This window comes from Macaca mulatta, chromosome 20 (genome assembly GCF_049350105.2).
Source record: "Macaca mulatta isolate MMU2019108-1 chromosome 20, T2T-MMU8v2.0, whole genome shotgun sequence".
In the NCBI taxonomy this organism is placed as follows: Eukaryota; Metazoa; Chordata; class Mammalia; order Primates; family Cercopithecidae; genus Macaca; species Macaca mulatta.
The window spans coordinates 24,525,480-24,541,444 of record NC_133425.1 but is presented as its reverse complement, the minus strand read 5'-3'; the positions used below and the strand labels follow the sequence as shown (position 1 = coordinate 24,541,444).

The 15,965-nt window shown below is 44.5% G+C and overlaps 1 protein-coding gene and 1 long non-coding RNA gene across 19 annotated transcripts in view; one reads left to right on the top strand and one right to left on the bottom strand.

Moving 5' to 3' along the window:
- ARHGAP17 (Rho GTPase activating protein 17) overlaps positions 1 to 15,965 on the top strand; it is a 97,396-nt gene that overhangs the window by 32,678 nt on the left and 48,753 nt on the right. For 16 of the 18 annotated variants that reach the window (XR_013411980.1, XR_013411981.1, XR_013411977.1 and 13 more), the window contains exons 2-6: positions 4,691 to 4,730; positions 6,423 to 6,527; positions 13,236 to 13,309; positions 15,052 to 15,163; positions 15,402 to 15,478. Coding sequence is in view for 13 of the 18 variants with exons in the window: in XM_028841050.2 (XP_028696883.1) it covers positions 4,691 to 4,730; positions 6,423 to 6,527; positions 13,236 to 13,309; positions 15,052 to 15,163; positions 15,402 to 15,478 (408 nt within the window). In the remaining 5 variants the exon portion in view is untranslated. Of the gene's footprint in view, positions 1 to 4,690; positions 4,731 to 6,422; positions 6,528 to 13,235; positions 13,310 to 14,295; positions 15,164 to 15,401; positions 15,479 to 15,965 lie in introns of all 18 variants that reach the window. The other 2 variants (XM_077986589.1, XM_077986593.1) reach the window with 1 other exon arrangement.
- LOC144338143 (uncharacterized) lies at positions 7,041 to 12,513 on the bottom strand. Its single transcript, XR_013411989.1, has 2 exons — positions 11,439 to 12,513; positions 7,041 to 8,246 (listed from the first exon to the last, which is right to left on the bottom strand). It is a non-coding gene; the product is annotated as an uncharacterized LOC144338143 (long non-coding RNA).

The window sequence follows — 15,965 nt, the reverse complement described above, 5'->3', positions numbered from 1 at the left end:
GAACGAGACCCTGTCTCAAAAAAAAAATTATATATATATATATATTTATTTATTTATTTATTTTGATTTATCAAGTATTATTTTTATGATTGGATCACTTTGTCTACTGGTTTGTTTTTTTTTTTTTTTTTTTGTCTGTAGGTGTCTTGATGAATTCAATCTCTTGCCCCCTGCCTTGCTTTAATGAATTACAAAAACTCAACCCAAGATAACATTTCTCAGTAAAAACCAGCACGTTTCTGTGGCTTATGTACATGCCTATTGAATGGGCACCTTGGCCGATAGTGGAATAATTGCTGGACTTTTCATATCTCTGGTAAAGGTGAACACTGCAAAACAGTTCATGACAGGAAGCACCGAGGCTTTGACCAGTCACAGTGAGGAGGGAGATCAGGCCATTTGGACCACATTATTGGAAGAGATGGAGACAGTGCCAAGTCCTGAAAATTAAGATGGACAGCCCACAGGCCAGCAAAAGAATCTTTGTGTAAGGGATCCATTCCAGTTTGTGTATTATACTCCATAGTCATGATTTGTCACTTAAAAGTAATTCTTCCCAATTATAGGTCACTTTTAATAATCTCAGGGAACTCTAGTTGGGTTTTGGATTTTTTTTGTACAATTTTTTTTTTCTTTTTTGAGACGGAATCTCACTCTGTTGCCCAGTCTGGAGTGCAGTGGCACGATCTCAACTCACTGCACCCTCCGCCTCCCAAGTTTAAGCAATTCTCGTGCCTCAGCCTCCCAGGCAGCTGGGACTACAAGTGTGTGGCACCACATCTGGCTAATTTTTGTATTTTTAGTAGAGATGAGGTTTTGCCATGTTGACCAGGCTGGTCTTGAACTTCTGACCTCAAGTGATCCACCCACCTCGGCCTCCCAAGGTGCTGGGATTATAGGTGTGAGCCACAGCGGCCCCCCCCGCCCCCAGCCTCTACAATTGATTTTTTTTTTTAATTTATTTATTATTATTATACTTTTAAGTTGTAGGGTACATGTGCATAACGTGCAGGTTTGTTACATATGTATACTTGTGCCATGTTGGTGTGCTGCACCCATCAACTCATCATTTACATCAGGTATAACTCCCAATGCAATCTCTCCCCCCTCCCCCCTCCCCATGATAGGCCCCGGTGTGTGATGTTCCCCTTTCTGAGTCCAAGTGATCTCATTGTTCAGTTCCCACCTATGAGTGAGAACATGCGGTGTTTGGTTTTCTGTTCTTGTGATAGTTTGCTAAGAATGACGGTTTCCAGCTGCATCCATGTCCCTACAAAGGACACAAACTCATCCTTTTTGATGGCTGCATAGTATTCCATGGTGTATATGTGCCACATTTTCTTAATCCAATCTGTCACTGATGGACATTTGGGTTGATTCCAAGTCTTTGCTATTGTGAATAGTGCTGCAATAAACATACGTGTGCATGTGTCTTTATAGCAGCATAATTTATAATCCTTTGGGTATATACCCAGTAGTGGGATGGCTGGGTCATATGGTACATCTAGTTCTAGATCCTTGAGGAATCGCCATACTGTTTTCCATAATGGTTGAACTAGTTTACAATCCCACCAACAGTGTAAAAGTTCTACAATTGATTTTAAAAGAAAACAACTAAGCCTGCAGATCTAAAATTGATTTTATTATTGTAACATATATAGCCTCCACAGACACAGGAAGCATAGGGGAAATTTCTTTGTAAACAGTACATTAACATTTTCATATAATATATTCAATATAGTTTTCAGCCTCCAGACCTTTTCACGTAAAATACCTCTAAAGCAGAGGGTCCAGTTAATTTGAAAAAAAAAGGCTGGAAATATACTGATATTCTTTACGTTTTGGATACTGTGAGGTATGTTTTCAGTTGTGCATTTGTAGAGCTTGACATTGGACCAGTTCTTTAAGTTAGGCATGGTTCACCCCTGGCCATATCAAACATGCTACTTAAAAATGTAAGTAACATGCTATTTTTAAAAAACCTCAAAACTGTATTCATGTAGTTTGAAAAGTCAAATAATATAGTAAAGGCTTATCACAAAATATGGTGGGTTCACTCCCTACTCTCTGAGATTTCCCAACTCCAGAAGCAACTACTTTGAATTATTAACAGTTTATTGTGACATTTATTCATATTCATAATTACAAGTAATACATGTAAATGGTCCTTTGGGTTATCAAATTAGGTATTGTCTGTTGACTTTCTGTTCTGATATATGAGGGTTTACAGCCCTTTCCCTCTGCGTCTGCTCCCCCATCCTTCCAATACGGTTATAATTTTTCATTATATTACTATTTGATGTTTATATTATGTCTAATCAATTATTTGCAGCTGAGCCTACTAGTACTATGACTATCTTTCTGTTTCTAGTCGACTTTTTGTTTTTCCTGAAGTTAATACTTGCCTCGTTTTTATGTTTGCTTTATTTTCTTTGTGGCTGTTGCAGCACTGTGTTCATAACAGTTTAATAACTGCCAAGCTCCTATTTGAATTGTTTGTGGTTGTTTATGTTTTTAATTTCAAGTACCAGTGTGAGGTTACTGAGCAAGAAGTTGGGAAAAGATGCACATGGTTGGTTGTTCTGAGCTGGCTCTAGCATACCCCTGAGCTATTACTAACTCTCCCACATCTGCTTATAACCCACACTGGGATTGTAGAGCAAGTTCTTCTCTTCTTCTGTTATTTTTTAAAAAATAATCTGCTCTTAAAAAGGACATATTTATTCTGATTCTCAGGTCGAATCTCTTCTTTTGAACTTGTGAAAATTTTAGTAGGCCTTGAGACTTTTCTGTGTATACTCGTACTTACAGAAGGAAGTCATTTTAGAGTTGAGGTGGATTCTGTCAGAGATGTACAGGGCCCTGTCCAGATTTGGGGGTTTTGGCTAGGGAAGAAAGGCAAAAGTTACCCAATCCCTGGTGGCATTCTGCTAAAGGAGGGATGAGGCATTGGCAAGAGGAATGGGGGTGTCTAATGGTGAAGCTCTAACAATCTCATGCCAGGTGTGTTCTTGCTAGGCTGACTGTCAGGTTTCTTTTTGAGTCTGGTTCTTTGACCTCATGGTCAGCTGGGGCCCTGCTTCCCTTCCCTAACTGGTATGACTACCCGTGTTTGGCTCTTCAGCAATGTCTGGCACTGTGCATGCCAAGCAAGGTCTAGGGTGGCATATGTTGGCCTGCTGCTGGTGGAACCTTTTCATAGAGTTGAGAATTGACTGCGTCTGGAAGCTGGGGCCTTGACTTTGTCTCCAGGCCCTGATCCTCTGGCCCTGAGAGGTATTTGAGTCAGGCCAGAATTCCAGTTTCCTGCAGAAACTGGTGAGTGAGCCAGCCACCCTATAGGCATCTCCAGGTTAACTGGGACAGTGACATGATGACAAATGTTAGAATCCCCCGTGGCGATGCCCTGTTCTGACTAACATGCCGTTGCCCTAAGTGGAGACTGGAGGAGCAGCGCACTACGTTCCCTAGCCCACAGTTGGCACTGCTCTGAGCTTAGCAGCGTTTCGAGGTCATTGTAGGGGTCTCCTTTACTTTCTGGCTCAAAGAGCTTTTCCTTCTCTTGCATTGGTTCCTGGCCAAGATATGCAACCCCCATTCTGAATTTCCGGTTCATTGAGAGCCTTCCCCTGACTCCCTTCACTGTTCAGAACTGAAACATACTTTTTCTTTCTCTTTTAAAAATGTCCTCCATGCCAGGCGCCGTGGTTGACACATGTAATCCCATCACTTTGGGAAGCCAAGGCGGGCAGATTACTTGAGGTCAGGAGTTCAGGACCAGCCTGGCCAACATGACGAAACCGCGTCTCTTCTAAAAATACAAAAATTAGCTGGGCAAAGTGGTATGCACCTGTAACTCCAGCTACTTGGGAGGCCGAGGCACGAGAATCGCTTGAATCTGGGAGGTGGAGGTTGCAGTGAGCCGAGATCACACCACTGCAGTCCAGTCTGGGCAACAGAGTGAGACTGTCTCAAAAAATAATAATAATAACATAAAAATAAAAATTATTATGGTCTGACAATTGAGACTCCACCAGCTTGGAATGCCTCTTATTGCTGGCCACCGTGTTGGTTTAATGGAATGGTCGATGAAATTAGTAGTAGTTCAAAGCATAACAGAGAAAGTTGTGGAAATACTTTGTTTCTTTTAAAAGTAAGGATAGAGAGGGAATTTGAAGGAGGAACTAATTGTTACTGTGTGTGATGGTCTAGACTTGTATCTTTGCGTACGTTTCTGATTGTGAACTGAAGTTTAAGCTTCTGTAGGACAGTGTTTCCTCAAAGCCTTGTCTAGAGACCTCCTGCACTGGAATTCTGAGCAAGGATTGGCTGTTAAAAATGCAGGGTCTGTTGAATCAGAATAGAATCTCCAGAGGGACCTGGGAAATGGCATTTTATGTCAGTGCCTCCTGCGCTTGGTGATTCTGTACCTGCTCAAGTTGGGGAAGCACTACTCAGGATCGTTTGTTCTTGTTTTGGGCTGCTGTTCCCCACAAAGTTTGTTTAGTTATTTTTCTTTGGTTTTGCTTAAATTGCTGTCTGATGTAAAAATGGGTAAAATGCCCCCGCCAACCCTTCTAAATTCATTTCTGCCTGTTTTGCTTTAAACTCCAGGCTAATAATTATGGAATTTTAGGAGTTGCCTTTCACTTTTGGATTTCTAACTCTGAACTTTTAATTTTTCCCACAGAGCTGAGAAAACAGAAGTCCTCAGTGAAGATCTATTACAGGTAACAAAATATAGTCTCCTTTAAATGATCTGTTTAAAGAATGGAAAAAAATTCCTGTGTGAGAATTGAGGCTTGTGGGCTTTTTTTTTTTTTTTTTTTTTTTTGAACCAGAAGCAGAATAAAATTAATTAGTGTGATTTTGAGCAGGAAAGAAAATCAGTTTGGTTGCATGATGATGAAAAGGGGATCTGAAACCCAGCTACCTGGGTTTGAGTCTCAGGTCTGCCCCTGGTTAGCTTTGTGGCTTCAGGGATTTACTGAACTTTCCTGTGCCTCAGTTTCCACTTCTCTAAACTGAGGGAAAGGCTGTATCCACCTCACAGGTTGTTAGGAAGGTTTAATGAGTTAAGCAGGAACAGCACTGGGAACGGAGCCTGGCATGTGGTAAGTGCTAGGTATTAGTGATCTGTTGTTGTTATTACCACCAGTGCAAGCCACAGACACTGTTTCTGACGTGAAACATCCCTTGATTTGCCCTGTGTTCTCCTGCCTCTTTTTTCCCATCTCTGTTAGAGCAGTTGTGTGGCATTTCCCCAGGGGGCTGTGCGTCCCAGTGGGGCGGAACCAGCATTTATTTGCTGTTTCTTGAATACCTTGCATAGGGACTCAATAGACATGGGTCTTCTCAACAGATATTAAATGAGCACCTTCTGTTTCTGTGAAAGATAAGGCACTGGGAGAAATCAGTGAACAAAACAGATCAAGGCTTCTGTCCTCGTGGAGTTTACATTCTAGTGGAAATTGGAATCAAAATTAAATTACGGAATTACTTTGTTCATTTTTTGCTTTGTTCATTTTGCTTTTCTCTGGTGGCAAATGAATGTGCATTAGTTTTCTAATGTTTGAAAATCTGGCCATTGCAAGATTTGGGGAAGGTAATGTGGAATCTGCTCCTAAATGTCCCCTTGCCCGCCAGCCCTGAGTCCTGGGCTATGGGCTTGGATCTGAAGAAACGCTGCTCTTTTGAGAAAGAGGCACAAGCCATCTCAGTGCGTAAAATGGTTTGGGGTCAAAATGTGTTCTGTTTTGAATTTGTTGATTTATCTTTAAAATAGAAAGCCTCCCAAAGGGCCTGCTCTCATTCTTCATGAGTCATCAGAATACACATTTTTGGCATTCCTTCCTGTAAAAAGCAGCTCTCTTGGCCATAAACAGCCATATTCTAGCAATAGTATTTTGGGAAGCTACTTATGATGCGTGGGTTCCCTAAGCTGACTGCCCATTCTGCTTTAGAGGTTTATTTAAAACACACACACACACACACACACACACACACACACACGCACGCACGCACACACACACCCACCCAAACCCAATAAGGAAACATTTTGAAAACACAGATCTTGCAGTTAAATTGTGGAACGTTTATTTTGCTGCTTCTGTCTGATGTACATTGTGTGGAAGGCTCTGTTGCCATGAGCTGGAGAGAACTCTTTGGCATCCCTGTGTTTTTTTCCACTTGTCAGTGGGTCTGGGCCTGGATCATTCATTCGCATCTCTGCCTGGTCTGACCTGGTGCTTTTCTGGTGCTGTAGTGTGTAAGCTGACTGGCACCACTCAGTGCAACAGCAAGGTGCAGCCAAGATCATCCCTTTTCCCTGCACATAGATTCAGCCGTGCTTTTCCTACCAGCATGCAGACACCACAAAAGGAAGAGGATGAATGTGTTCTCTTTTGTCTCTGCCTTGTCAGATTGAGCGACGCCTGGACACGGTGCGGTCAGTATGCCACCATTCCCATAAGCGCTTGGTGGCATGTTTCCAGGGCCAGCATGGCACCGATGCCGAGAAGAGACACGTGAGTATCAGATGTGACTCAGACCCAGAGTTCCTGCGTCTCTCTGAGGCTTTTCAACCCCGGGATTGGTTGGTTGTCCTAAGTGGCATCAGTGGATTGGCCTTTGGTGACTTCTGTCACCAAGCACGCTCGTGACGACTGCATGACCGTAGCATTCTTTTGTGTTTAAGACATCGCTGGGCTGGAAGCACTCCTTACACGGAATCTTCTCCAGGTGCTTTTGAAGGCTCCACGATCATGTGTCATTGATAAGAGAATGGCTGTGTCGGTTATGCATCTTCTGCTGACAGAAAGCGGAAAGCCTGTCTTAAATTGACGTTGAAGTAGAAGTAATGTATTGGTTTGCTAACTGGAAAGTCCAGAGGTTGGGATGGACTTGAGGTCAGGCTTCATGTAACATTTCAGTAGTGTGATGAAAAACCCAGTTTCCTTCCTCCTCTCTCCTCTGCCCTCAGGTCTGCTTTGTCCCTGGACAGGCACCCTCATAATGGCAAGTTGGCTACTGGCAGCTGCTATGGCTACTTGTTCCTTGAGTGTGGCCAGTGGGCGAGCCTCTTTCCCAGTAGTTCCCCTCCTCTCCCCTCCTGCCTCTTTTTCTTTTTTTTTTTTTTCTTTTAGGATTTTTGCTTCCCTTCCCCTTTCCCTTGCCTTCTCCTCTTTTCTTTCCTGATGGAGTCTCACTCCATGACCCAGGCTCTAGTGCGGTAGTACAGTCATAGCTCACTGCAGCCTCAAACTCCTGGGCTCAAGAGATCCTCCCGCTTCAGTCTCCCAAGCAGCTGAGACTACAGTACACACCACCATGCCTGGCTAATTTTTTGAACTTTTTCGTAGAGATTGGGATCTCGCTTTGTTACCCAGGCTGATGTAGAACTCCTGGCCTCAAGCAGTCCTCCGACCTCGGCCTTCCAAAGTGCTGGAATTACAGGCATGAGCCACCCATACCTGGCCCCAGTAGTTTTTCTTGATGGAGTGAGAAAGCTGCTTTTTCCAAACTCTTGGCAGATTGAAAGCGCTTTCCATTGCATTGATTTGTATGGAGTTACAGTCCCCATTTTTGACTGTTCTGTTCCACCCTAGTGACCATGGATAAGGGGTGAGGAGATGGGATGTGCTGATTGGTTTAAGGTAGTTGGGCCCAGGCCTAGAGCATGGGCTATGGTCTTACCTCCGGCTCATAGACTTTATCAAGGCCAGTGTAGATCCCTGAGAAGAATCAGGATACTAGTATAGAGAGGAAGAGGGATGGACTCTAGGAGAGCCCTCCAGTGTCTGTTCAGGGTCCACTTGTTCAGAGCATTCATTTCCTAGGTAGAGCCAGTGGAGCACAGCAACCTTTGTTCATGAGGGAGTTCCATCCTTGCTTTTACAAGTTCCCAGCTTATGAGCATGCAGTAAACCTTAGAGCCCATGCAACATTGAAGTGACAGTTTCGGTGACACACAGGGAGGCTATGATTTGCTATATTGTCACCAGGTGTCTCAAAAGTGAACACTATTAATAGTATGCAGATGATCTGTGTTACCCTTTTATGTTTCCTACAGACTTTTATGGGGCACCGTGGCAGCAGGGTTATTCCACTCTTGCACAACAGTGAGGATTCTGCAATCATGTCTGTCACAGGAATGGAAGTTTGCATACACCTATGCTTCCACACTTGCCGCAAAGCTCCGTCCCTCAGAACCAGACCCAGCCTACTGGTTCTGCTTCCTGCAGCTCCTTGTCCTTCTCTTGCCTTCTTCTGCTCTACTCACCCTTTTCACATTGTTTCCTTAGGTTCTCTGCTTCTCTTCCTTATTCTCCAAGTCATATTCTCTGGGACACCTCCTCTGTTCTTATGGCTTCTAACTGATGTGTTTATGCCAGTGACTTCTAAGCCATTTTCAACCAAGCAAAAAACTTACTCTCTTAGATGTCTATATTCTAGCATGCATGATCAGTTCTTCCTTCTGTGTTGACTCTCTGAATTCCATCCACCCTTTTATGCAGCCTGGAAACGGGGGGGCTTTCTTATATTCCCCGTTATTTTTTATTTTTTTATTTTTATTTTTTTCAAGACAAGGTCTCACTCTGTTGTCCATGCTGGAGTGTAGTGGCATGATCCTGGCCCATTGCAACATCAACCTCCTGGGCTCAAGCCATCCTCCCACCTCAACCTTTAAGTAGCTGGGACTACAGGCTCGTGCCACTAAGCCTGGCTAATTGTGTTTGTTTTTTTGTTTTTTTGTTTTTTTCATAGTAGAGATGAGGTCTCATCTGTTGCCCAGGCTGGTCTTGAATTCCTAGGCTCAAACAATTCTCCCGCCTTGGCCTCCCAAAGTGTTGGGATTACAGGCATGAGCTACTGTGCTGGGCCTCGCTTTTATTTTATCCTCCAAACCCCATAACTGCCTGATTAGCAAGTCCTTTGATTTCTCTCTGTGAATATTTTAAATGGCTCACCTCCACTCCATCTCTACCACCTTGGCCTTAATGTAAGCCCTGACTCCCTCTCACCTGGACTGTTGTAGTCACCTCCTGAGCTACATTTCCTGTCTATAATTTCCTTTCCAGTCTGTCTTCAACCCAATCACCAGAGTCAGTTTCCTGAAATACAAATCAATCTTCTCATCCTCCTGCCTAAAAAAAAGAATCTTGGCTTAGTGGTTCTTAACAGGGACCAGAATTACACCCCTGGGGGCATATGGAAATGTGTAGAGACAGTTTCGGTCATCAGAGGGACTGGCAGACACCACTGACGTTTGGAGGGTGAACCAGGATGCTAAACGTTTTTTTGTTTGTTTTTTGAGGCGGAATCTTGCTCTGTCGCCCAGGCTGGAGTGCAGTGGCGCGATTCCGGGTCACCGCAACCTCCACCACCCGGTTCAAATGATTCTCCTGCCTCAGCCTCCCGAGTGGCTGGGACTATAGGTGCACGCCACCAAGCCTGGCTAATTTTTGTATTTTTAGTAGAGACAGGATTTCACCATGTTAACCAGGCTGGTTTCCAACTCCTGACCTCAGGTGATCCTCCCTCCTCAGCTTCCCAAAGTGCTGGGATTACAGGCGTGAGCTTCCGCGCCTGGCCAAGATGCTAAATGTTTTGTAATGCCTGGTGAAATAGTTCCACACAAGAAGTATCTTAATGCTAGAAGTGCCTCTTCTGAGGGACGCTGGCTGGTTCCCATTGCCTGGGATAAAGTCCACGCTGTTTAGATGGCTTAAGCCCTTTCTCAGCTGATTCCATTTCTCCTTATCAGCTTCACTGTCTCCTACTTCCTCCCATTCACACTCTGTGTCAGCCACATAACACTCACCAGTCCCCAAATATGTCACTGTCCCTCACAGTTCTATCTAGTTCCTGTTGTCTTCCTTGAGACACAGTCCAAGTGTCACATATATTCAGTAGAAACAAATATTTATCAATCACCTACTGTGTACAAGTGCTGGAGATATAAAATGAATGAAATGTAAGTTTTCATGGTCTTGTGGGGGAGATACATACAAATGGATCATTATAAAACAAGATACTCAATAAAACATGCACAGGGTGTTATGGGGGGCCCAGGATGGGTACCAAAGGAAAAGGGAGGTAGTCAGGTGAGGCTTCCTGGAGGAGGTGGTGTCTGCCCTATAAAGGAGGGAAATTAGTGGCAGGTGGTGGGAATATTCCAGGCCCCTGGGGCAAAAGTGCTTGGTCCCCATTTCTGAAACCTAATGCTTTAGCTTTCCTTTTCCAATGTCAAAAGTACCAAAGACAGGGTTCTGAGGATGCCTACACTTTGCACTTGGGAAGAGGAGTTACCACAACAATGGTGAGAGAAGACTGATATGGAGAAAATTGTAGCAGTCTCCAGGGCTCTAGAAGACACAGGAGGAGCCTCCCAAAGACCTCTCATGCTCCCTGCATGGGAAGAGGCAAGAATGAAAGGAGAGAGACATGGGGCAGGTGACCTTCTCAGTCCAGCCACCATTGACATGGTACAGTGCTCATGGGTCAGATAGGATAGATTATTAGATTAGAGAATTATTTATTTTTGTGCGATTGGCATACGCTTTACAAATTCAGTCTTTATAGCTTTTAAAATTCATCCCTGGCCAGGCATGGTGCTGCACTCCTGTAATCCCAGCACTTTGGGAGGCCAAGGCAGGCACAACTTGAGCTCAGGAGTTCAATACCAGCCTATGCAACATGGCACAACCCCATCTCTCTAAAAAATAAAAAATTAGCCATACATGATGGCACGTGCCTGTAGTCCCAGTTACTCAGGAGGCTGAGGTGGGAGGATGGCTTGAGCCCCAGAAGTGGAGGTTGCAGTGAGCTGAGATTGCATCACTGGCCTCCAGCCTGGGCAACAGTGCCAGACCCTGTCTCAATAATTAATTAATTAATTAATTAATTAATTCATCCCTGATGATAGAAAGCTCTTCACCTCTAGGAAGCACAGAGCCCTCCCTGTGGAGGAGTTCAGTGTTGATACTTGATTAATGAACCCATATGTTAAGCAGAGTTTCCTTGTTTATGTACATAGGAAACAAGATTGTTGTGGCTTTGGGGCCAGGTTGGGGAAACCACAAAACTATTTACAGCTGCCATCTTGAGTGATACTTGTCAAAATAGACTTCTCTATTATTTTTTTCCCACAGACTCCTAAAGTTCCAGAGTTGCACAGTATATTTGTCTTAATTATTGCATTGATCTTTAGTAGGTATTTAACCTCCTTTAGAAAGGCAGCATAACCAGAAGGTAGGAGTTATCCCCTATTATTCTCATATCTTCCTTGTCCAGAGCTGGGGCAGCTGGGAATAGTCTCCTTGTAGCACAGATGGAGCCCATTATTTATTTATTTGAAAATAATTTTGTTGGAAGCCGAGGTGGGAGGATTACTTGAGACCAGGAGTTTGAGACCAGCCTGAGCAACATAGTGAGACCTTGTCTCTATAAAAAATTAAAATGAAAAAATCAATAATTTGGGGAGAGGGGAAATGGGTAAATGCCTTTGTTGATTTTTAAATTTCAGTTTACTGTTTTAAATAGGTTCTACATTTATATGGTCAAAATTCAGCATATACAAAAGAACTTACAGTAAGGTGCCTCCCAGCCCATTTCCCCAGGCACCCACTTCCCTCCTCCAGAGCCACTGCTCTTAGTAGCTTCTCGTATAGCCTTGCAGAGATAGTCTGTCCAGTACAAGCCAGTACATATGCGATTGTATCAGATGGAGCCCTTTGGAGGCAGAAGAGTCAGGTGACATACCAGGAGTGGACCCTGTGTTTTTAACATGAATGTCCTTTCTACTGGGCAGGTGAAATTACTTGGGTTGCTGCAGAATTGAAAGCATTTCTTGTTAGCAGATTATGACGTTAGAACCAGCCCGCTTGTACTTGCCAGGCCTCTTCTGAGATAAGCCATTGGCCCATAGAGACACTGAACAGAGGCTGGGGCCATCAGCACTCAGGTCTGACTCCTGCCTCTCTCTGGGGTGCCTGGCCAGACCACTTGACCTCCTTCGGCTTCGGGTTCCTTGACTGTACGATTAGAACATTAGATCAGGTGATTCTGTGGTCATTGCCAGCTGAAAAACAAATCTCTCGTAGGAAAATGAGTGGCTTTGTATTCAAAAACTGTTTGGATATTTAGCTAGAAGTTTTTAGTATTTAAGTAAAGCTACATTTTAGAATGATAGCCAAATTAAGAGCCAGTTTAGAATGGGTGCGGTGGTTCACGCCTGCAATCCCAGCACTTTGGGAGGCCGAGGAGGGCAGATCACTTGAGGTGAAGAGTTTGAGACCACCCTGGCCAACATGGCAAAACCCTGTTTCTACTACAAGTACAAAAATTAGTTGGGTGTGGTGGCACACGCCTATAATCACAGCATGGGAGGCTGAGGCACGAGAATCACTTGAACCTGGGAGGCAGAGGTTGCAACGAGCCGAGATTGCCCCCACTACGCTGTATCCTGGGTGACAGAGCAAGACTGCCTCAAAAAAAAAAAAAGAAAAAAAAGCCAGTTTAAGAATGAGTGTTGTAGCCAAAGCTTTTGAAATTGAGCACTTTATTGCATTTACCTATCAGGATAACCATTTAGAAAGCAAGGTCTATTTCTCTCTCATGTCCCTAGTGCCTTGAACATAGTGTGCTTTGATTCATTAATAATAATAGAAACAGGCTGGGTGTGGTGGTTCATGCCTGTGTTCCCAACACTTTGGGAAGCTGAGGCACGCAGATCGCTTGAGCTCAGGAGTTCGAAATCAGCCTGGTCAGGATACCCCATTTCTACCCAAAATACAAAAATTAGCTGGGCATGGTGACGCAGGCCTGTAATCCCACCTACTTCGGTGGCTAAGGCAGGAGAGTTGCTTGAACCTGGAAGGTGGAGGATCATGCCACCACATTGTAGCCTGGGCGACAGACTGAGACCCTGTCTCAAAAAAGCAAACAAAAATAATAAGCAGAAGAACAGCAACAGCAATAATAATAACAGCTAATGTTTACTGAATACTTACAATGTGTTAGGTACTTGATACATTTTCTGTAGTCAAACTGAAACAGAGAGATCATCATACAACTAATACCTGTGAGACCAGAACCTGAACTCAGACAGGCTGTCTCCCACCTGTGTAATTTGCCTGGAAGGAGAAATTAATGAATGATGTTCTGAAAAAGATCATTGAGAATGGGTATCAAATAATAATGAGAAAAAACACACACTGTCTTCTGTCTTCCAGAAAAAACTGCCTCTGACAGCTCTCGCTCAGAATATGCAAGAAGCATCAACTCAGCTGGAAGACTCTCTCCTGGGGTAAGAGTTGCTGCCTTCAGAGTGCCAAGCGCCATGTGGGTTGGTGGAAGTGGCTGAGCCAGGTGGTGTGTGTAGGACCTGTGAGAGGAACTGTGAGCATTGATGGCATGGCTCATCTGCTAGGAGACCGGCTCAGACTCCTTGGGAGAAAGTGGGGTCAAGGCCGCCGGGTTGCTGGAGAATCTTTCTTTTAGTAGGTGTCAGGCTGGAGTTGGATGGCAGAAAGGGCCATTAACAAAAAAGCAACTGATAGGATCAATGCCTATTCTCCTAATCTTGGACAGAAAGAACCTGGTCCCTTCTGTGTTCCAGGTGTTAGCTCAGATTTAGAAACTCTGACCAGACCCTTTCAGTTCTTAGAGTCACATCCTTTACACGTGGTCACCAAAACATCCATGGTAGTTATCTAAAAAGAGTGTATATTCTGAATTATTGAATTTTTTTTTTTTACAATTGGCATGTATTCTTTAAATAATTTAAAAATGTAAGTAAGAACAAAGCAGTTTTTATTGTCGGAGGGAAGGTATACCCTTCCTTCTGTCTGCTCCTGCCGTGAGGCTGGTATCCTCTAGCCCTGTCTGGTCTCTCTGGCTGTGAAGTAGGCCCTGCTTCCCAGCGGGATGAGGCCTTCAGACTTTTCAGTCTATTTCTCAGCGTCTGCAGTTCTCTCGCCGTCCTTCGGAGAGTAGTTTCCTCCCACTCTTCACCATTTCTTTCTCCTGTCTGCTGCCATGTTTGGGGGCCCTGGGAGGAGCATGACCTGTGCCCACCTGCCAGCATCCTCCTTCCCTCGAGCCTGGAAGTTTTTCCTGTTGGTGCTTCCTCATTCTATGGCCATCCTCATCACACCAGAGTGATACTGCGTGCTAGCATGGTTATAAGTGTTTTCCAAGTAATAGCTCATCTAATCCTCAAAACAACCTAGGAGGTAGGTCATATCAGCACTTAGAACCATGTTAACACACAGCATCACTCCCATTTTACAGATAAGGATACTGACAGAGAGGGCAGGGAAATTGCCTGAGACTACACAGCGGGAGAAGAGCAAAACCTGTATTCAGACTTGGCCAGCTTGGCACCAGAGAGCATGTTCCTGACTACGACACCATGGCCACCCCACACCAGTGCCACGTGCATTTCTGGTGTCAAAAGAATCCCACAGAGAGCTTGCAGGGGAAGACGGGAAGGAAGGGAGAGGGAGGGAGGGATAGAGACTGTGGAGTTATATCACTGCACATGTACTTTGTATGATATCAGCTGCATGTTCGCAAGAACACTACAAGGAAACGTGATATTCATGTAACAGGGCCCTTAAGTATTAGCCGGCTAGCTCATCTGCATAGCAGAAAGGGAGCCTGGCCAAGGCCGGCCTCAGAGACATAAGATAACATGTAATGACCTTAATGTCTAATTTAAACGATTTTCAGAGTATTTTGTGAACACTTGGTTTTCACCTGACTTGAGAATCTAATTCTTGAGTAATTTGTTATCTCACTGTTCACACATCCCTCTGCCACCCCCACACACAAAGTGCATGCCTGAGACGGTCATTTTTATTTTAAAGCACGTATCTGTGGACTCATGTTTTAGGCAACACCCTAAATTTATAATATTTTAAAGGCTGTGTTAGGTAGCACCCTAATGCGTTCCTGTCACATGGCAAGCAGCACTGCATCCACACAGTAATCCAGTGCCTGATTTCATGAGCACATGCTCTTTGTTGGGGTGTCTTGTTTTTAAAGGAAGATGCTGGAGACGTGTGGAGATGCTGAGAATCAGCTGGCTCTCGAGCTCTCCCAGCACGAAGTCTTTGTGGAGAAGGAGATCGTGGACCCTCTGTACGGCATAGCCGAGGTGGGTGCTTCACCGTGCAGCACGGAAGAGCCAAGAGTGGTGTGGGCTGGACAGTGAATGTTAAAATTTTAACAGTCGTTGCTGGCTTTAACGTACACTTCTTTTTGGAAATAAGGGGAGTCAATCGAAGGTACAAAATCCTTTGCTTTAGAGAAAAAACGTTTGTAAATACTGTCCTTTAAAATGGTTAACCTAAAAGCCCTGAAGTGCATCCCATTTGGTGTGTTCTTCCTTTTAGGTGGAGATTCCCAACATCCAGAAACAGAGGAAACAGCTTGCAAAATTGGTGTTAGACTGGGATTCCGTCAGAGCCAGGTAACACACGGCTTGAGCCAGCAGTGCAGCATCGTGTCCCATTCCCACCACCGGGGAAAGGAAGACCACAATAGAAGTGGTCACCAATTCGTGCATTTGACCCCCAGACTGGGTGCCAGCCTGCCAGCACTCCCTGTAGGCCTCGTTCTCCCAAGCGTGGCAGTGGGGTTGTCGTTAGAACATCCTGTTCTTAGTGAGCCAGCAGTGAAAGGAAATCATCTAAGGAAAATGAAGTGAGTATATTTAACGGCAGAGGGAACGGTGGCAGTTCTGAGGGCCCAACTCTTAAGAGTGTAGGAATAAACACATCTGTGGCCCTAACAGCTCATGAGGGTCCTGCTGTGTCACAAACCCTGTGTACCTGTAATACCTTCAGTACCAAGAAAGGAGGCGCTCACATGGCAGGAACTCATGTAAACCAGTGTAGCCAAATCAACGCTGTTGATGTGGGGACTGATGTCAGCGAAGGAGTCTGTCATGATTCAGG